The 6,000-nt window shown below is 41.1% G+C and overlaps 1 protein-coding gene across 1 annotated transcript in view; it reads right to left on the bottom strand.

Annotated features, from left to right (window-relative positions):
- oprd1a (opioid receptor, delta 1a) overlaps positions 1 to 6,000 on the bottom strand; it is a 32,076-nt gene that overhangs the window by 114 nt on the left and 25,962 nt on the right. Inside the window, exon 3 of the mRNA XM_072447380.1 lies at positions 1 to 781. This exon is cut by the window's left edge and continues 114 nt beyond it. Coding sequence (XP_072303481.1) covers positions 252 to 781 — 530 coding nt within the window. The 3' untranslated portion in view covers positions 1 to 251. The remainder of the gene's footprint in view (positions 782 to 6,000) is intronic.

Here is a 6,000-nt window from a genome sequence, read left to right as displayed (position 1 = left end):
GCATAGGCTGTGGAAATAAAAGACCACTATCTTACATCAGCCCTCTTAACTGTCAAGCACCATCATGTGTACATTTTTCCTTCAGGGCAAATCACGTTTAAATTTGTCAGTTCAAGTAAGTCTAATCTAAGAGAGTAAGCAGTCTTAATTATCTGCTAAAACTCTGTAGTGGAAATTTGAGTGAGTTCTGACTGTAAATCTTGCTGGACCCTCCGAGATCGCGAACCCCGGGAGACCTTATCCAGGCCTAGTCATGCTGGCTTCCTCCCAGCTTCCGTCGGGCCGCACACAGACACGGGCTCCCTTGTGGTGTTCCTTGTCCTGTTCAGGCTATTCCCATCGCTGCGAGTTCGGCACGGAAGGCAGAAATCCCTGAAGCAGCGTTTGAAGTTCTCGTCCAAGAACGCATACAGCACAGGGTTGAGGCTGCTGTTGGTATAACCCAGAGCGATGCAGAGATGCCAGCTTGCAATCACGAAGGGGTTCCGTTTCTCGATCTTCACCATCGTTTTGACAATGATGAAGATGTGTATGGGGGTCCAGCAGATGATGAAGGCAGCGACCACCACCAGGACCATGCGGGTGATGCGCCTCATGTTGCGATCCTTCTCCTTGGAGCCAGAGAGCAGACGTACACTTTTAAGACGCAGGATCATCAGGCCGTAACAGATTGTGATGACCATGACGGGACCCACAAAAGCGAAGATGAAGACGCAGATTTTAGTGACGGTGTCCCAGTACCAGTCTGGGTCAGGAAACTTCAGCATGCACATGGTTTGTCCTGAAAGAAAGGAATAAAGAATACAATGAAAGCCCAAACTTTTTTTCAGGATATTTTTATAAAACAATTTTGTCCTCATGATTATTAATGCTGGGTGTACACTGACTCCAGTCTGGGTACGGTTTGGCATGACTTAGAAAGTGCTTTAATTTTTTTTTGCTTTTGCAGCAGTCTGGAGTGGGTTTCAGCTCATTAGAGTGGTCTCACATGAAACTACATGAATTTGCATGGCGTCAAATACGACCGCAGTGCACCAGAGTTGGTATAGCAAAAAAGGTCCTGAACCGCACCAGCTTTGGAGTCAGTGTACTCAAGCGTAAATGAGATGTGTGGTGTTTTGAAGACTCCGCAGTCTCTTATGCATCGGCCTCTGGACAAAAACAACTCACTATGTATTGCATTATTTATGCCAAAAAGGCGAAATTTGTACATATGTCACCATATCCTTTTCTACTGGGTAATTTATTCAAACAAAATCAGACAAAAAAAGGAAATTGCTTCCAATGAATGCTTTACAATCAAGAAACTGGGGTAGAAACCAGAAGATGGTACACAAATTTAGCTCTGTTGGGTTCTTGTTAATTGTAGTAGACCAACGTTCTACCTTCTGTGTTATTCCACTTCTAAAAATACAATATAGCAAAGATGGATCAGTGAATACATAGCTGCATTTTACCTGGGATTAAATGAGAGGGAGGTCTAGATTTAGAGACCTTACTTGACGCCAGAAAATTTAGGCTTAGAGAATGAAAACAGAACCACCACTTACACTGGAGACAGCATAAAAAAACTAACACTCAACATTGTCCATTTGTTAACCTTGCTCACGCCCAGATTGTGTGTTGTGAGTTTTAGACATAATCAATCTGGAAGGGTTCTCGCTAAAACGAGAAAACGAAATTCACACTGATTGGCCGAAGTGCCACAGTGGAAGAAGCAGATAAATCAAAATGTGGTTAAGTACAGTTGAGAGAAAAGCACAATCCTTTCCATCCGCAAATGCACAAAGCGCTTCTACCATGTTATCCAAGTGCATCAGAAAGGTTGTAAATATATAGTATAGTATAGTATAGTATAGTATGTATATATATATATATATATATATATATATATATATATATATATATATATATATATATATATATATATATATATATATATATTGCTCATATATTCAGTATTATCGAGGGATACTGCTTTGACAAACCAGTATTTCTCAGTTTCAGGAAGTTTGTGGGTCCCATCTTTGAGGCCTTTTGTAAGAGCGGGTTTGACAGTTTGTTCGATTTGGTAGTCTCCAGAGGGGAGGACACACACTTGTTCAGCAAAGTCCCTGCAGCAGCTATTAGCACGACATCAGTGCGCGACCAGCATTTGTCAGTCACACTTAAACGGCCCAGTCACTTTACAAACACGCTGGAGATAGATTATCCACTGTTCCATTCAACCACAGCAGACTGAAAAATGTTGATTGCTGATGGATCATGTTGTCCTTTGTAACCATCGCACGCAACAGGCTCCTGTGTTTCATCAGTTTCATTTAATCGGAGACTGAGGAACTCAAAAAAGGAGGCCAGAAAAATCTCATCAGAAAAGGCCAATCTCAAAACTATCCTGCCGAGCAAAACTCTTGGAGAATTTAATAAGTAACCAGGTGCATGCTTTCTTAACCAAATATTCAATTCTAAATAACTACCAGTCTGGATTTAGACCAGATCATTGCACTATCACAGCTGCTACCAAAGTTAGAAATGTTATTGCTGAAGAATCATGAAGAATGTGCTGCTGTTTTTGTTGTTTTGTCAAAGGCCTTTGATTTAGTAGATCTGTATTTTCTTGGATCGTCTGGATGTTATTGGGTTCGATACAAATTCTAAAAAGTGGTTTGCAGATTACCTCACAAATAGAGCTCAAGATGTTTCTGCTGATGGCTTTATTTCTGAATTTTCTTATATTAACAAAGGTGTTCCTCAAGGCTCTGTCCTTTACACCACTGCTATTCACAATTTAAATTACAATTAGTTATTAATACTTTAATATAATTATTATATTAGGAATATAATATAATATTAATAATTCATCCAAATTAATTATTTATTAAATTAACACTTAATTTAAAATATTCAAGAGGATTTTCACTCCATCCAACAGAACTGTGTTCATTTAAAATTTTTAATAAATTCAAATAAAACAATATGTATACTGCTCTCCAAAAGACCCAAAAATATATATATATCTATTCTTACGCTTGATGGTAAGAAGATTGAACAAGTACTCTATTACAAATACTTGGGCATCTAGATCAATGATAAACTCTCCTTCAACAAACACATACAAGAGCTGACAAATAATCTTAAAGCCAGACCGTCATTCTTCTTTAGCAATAAAACGTGTTTTCTTCTTCATTTGAGAAAGCAGTTAATCCAGGCGACATTTCTCTTAGTTCTAGATTATGGTGATATTATATATATGTATTCTACAGCAACAGTGTTAAAACCTCTGAAGTTTATCATTCAGCTCTAAGGTTCAGCTCTAAGGTTCAGCTCTGAGGTTCAGCTCTAAGGTTCAGCTCTGAGGTTCAGCTCTAAGGTTCAGCTCTGAGGTTCAGCTCTAAGGTTCAGCTCTGAGGTTCAGCTCTAAGGTTCAGCTCTAAGGTTCAGCTCTGAGGTTCAGCTCTAAGGTTCAGCTCTAAGGTTCAGCTCTAAGGTTCAGCTCTGAGGTTCAGCTCTGAGGTTCAGCTCTAAGGTTCAGCTCTGAGGTTCAGCTCTAAGGTTCAGCTCTGAGGTTCAGCTCTAAGGTTCAGCTCTGAGGTTCAGCTCTGAGGTTCAGCTCTAAGGTTCAGCTCTAAGGTTCAGCTCTGAGGTTCAGCTCTAAGGTTCAGCTCTAAGGTTCAGCTCTAAGGTTCAGCTCTGAGGTTCAGCTCTAAGGTTCAGCTCTAAGGTTCAGCTCTAAGGTTCAGCTCTGAGGTTCAGCTCTAAGGTTCAGCTCTGAGGTTCAGCTCTAAGGTTCAGCTCTAAGGTTCAGCTCTGAGGTTCAGCTCTGAGGTTCAGCTCTGAGGTTCAGCTCTAAGGTTCAGCTCTAAGGTTCAGCTCTAAGGTTCAGCTCTGAGGTTCAGCTCTAAGGTTCAGCTCTGAGGTTCAGCTCTAAGGTTCAGCTCTGAGGTTCAGCTCTAAGGTTCAGCTCTGAGGTTCAGCTCTGAGGTTCAGCTCTGAGGTTCAGCTCTAAGATTCAGCTCTGAGGTTCAGCTCTGAGGTTCAGCTCTAAGGTTCAGCTCTGAGGTTCAGCTCTAAGGTTCAGCTCTGAGGTTCAGCTCTAAGGTTCAGCTCTAAGGTTCAGCTCTGAGGTTCAGCTCTAAGGTTCAGCTCTAAGGTTCAGCTCTGAGGTTCAGCTCTAAGGTTCAGCTCTAAGGTTCAGCTCTAAGGTTCAGCTCTGAAGTTCAGCTCTAAGGTTCAGCTCTGAGGTTCAGCTCTAAGGTTCAGCTCTAAGGTTCAGCTCTGAGGTTCAGCTCTAAGGTTCAGCTCTAAGGTTCAGCTCTAAGGTTCAGCTCTGAGGTTCAGCTCTAAGGTTCAGCTCTAAGGTTCAGCTCTGAGGTTCAGCTCTAAGGTTCAGCTCTGAGGTTCAGCTCTAAGGTTCAGCTCTAAGGTTCAGCTCTAAGGTTCAGCTCTGAGGTTCAGCTCTAAGGTTCAGCTCTAAGGTTCAGCTCTGAGGTTCAGCTCTAAGGTTCAGCTCTAAGGTTCAGCTCTGAGGTTCAGCTCTAAGGTTCAGCTCTAAGGTTCAGCTCTGAGGTTCAGCTCTAAGGTTCAGCTCTAAGGTTCAGCTCTGAGGTTCAGCTCTAAGGTTCAGCTCTGAGGTTCAGCTCTGAGGTTCAGCTCTAAGGTTCAGCTCTAAGGTTCAGCTCTAAGGTTCAGCTCTGAGGTTCAGCTCTAAGGTTCAGCTCTGAGGTTCAGCTCTAAGGTTCAGCTCTGAGGTTCAGCTCTAAGATTCAGCTCTGAGGTTCAGCTCTGAGGTTCAGCTCTAAGGTTCAGCTCTAAGGTTCAGCTCTAAGGTTCAGCTCTAAGGTTCAGCTCTAAGGTTCAGCTCTAAGGTTCAGCTCTAAGGTTCAGCTCTGAGGTTCAGCTCTGAGGTTCAGCTCTAAGGTTCAGCTCTGAGGTTCAGCTCTGAGGTTCAGCTCTAAGGTTCAGCTCTAAGGTTCAGCTCTAATGTTCAGCTCCAAGGTTCAGCTCTGAGGTTCAGCTCTGAGCTGAACCTCAGAGCTGAACCTCAGAGCTCAGAGGACACAGAACTCATCACTGTTCAATTATATTCTAAAGTAGAATGGCAATCATTGGATTTTGTTTGTGTTTAAGGCTCTTTTTAGCATTTTACCTGAATATTTATCAAGTTTATTGCACATCAGTTCAGGTATTCACCGTTTGAGGTCTCAGGACATTTTTATCTTACAATCCCATCGTGTCAACACAGAGACAGGAAAAAAGGCTTTCAGCAACTTTACTCCTGTGGAACAAAACACAGAGACTTTTTAGATTAAATAAATGTATGCCTTTTAATGATTTAAATAACTGGTCAAGGATTAACCACTGTGCCAATGCATTTGTTTTAGATAATTGTATCTCATATTGTTTGTATGAATGTGTTTTTATGTATTGGGTGATTTTATTGATAGTTTTATTTGTGTTTTAGTTTCCTATGTTTGCTTGTTGTTTGTTTGTGTTGTGTTTTAACTGGCCATGACAAAGATAACTTTTCCCATTGGGTTTTCTCTGTTTAAATAAATAAAATGAATGAATGAAAATGAATCACACATAGAATAATAATGAAATATATTTCCTTGTTTTTGAAACAAATATTTTATTAAAGGTTTAAAGGCCTGTATCTGCTGTTTCACCTTTATCTACATTCTGTGAGTTGTAAAGCCGCGATTTTATTTGTGTGTCAGCCTATACATTTTGAAAGGCCTTTTGTTCACTGGATAACTGCCCTAGCCCAATTTTAACACATTTTTCAAAATGCATGTAACCCAGGGAACTACAATTGAGGTGTCATGGTTAAAATCTCAAAGACCCATGTGTGATAACACATGTGTGGAAGTGCGTGCAGTGGTGTAACAGTGCAGTCTCGTCACACTGGGAGCAGAGCAGGTAAACTTTCCGTTGTCTAGACTGGAAAGTTGTTTCTGCCATGGTTCAATATCACAATGAGAGTAAGACTATCGCCAGGTG

Source organism: Eucyclogobius newberryi, unplaced genomic scaffold, assembly GCF_026437365.1.
Source record: "Eucyclogobius newberryi isolate DKJ021-1_F unplaced genomic scaffold, fEucNew1.0.hap1 SCAF_16, whole genome shotgun sequence".
Taxonomy (NCBI): Eukaryota; Metazoa; Chordata; class Actinopteri; order Gobiiformes; family Gobiidae; genus Eucyclogobius; species Eucyclogobius newberryi.
The sequence above is the reverse complement of the archived record's forward strand: the minus strand, read 5'-3'. Positions and strand labels throughout refer to the sequence as shown.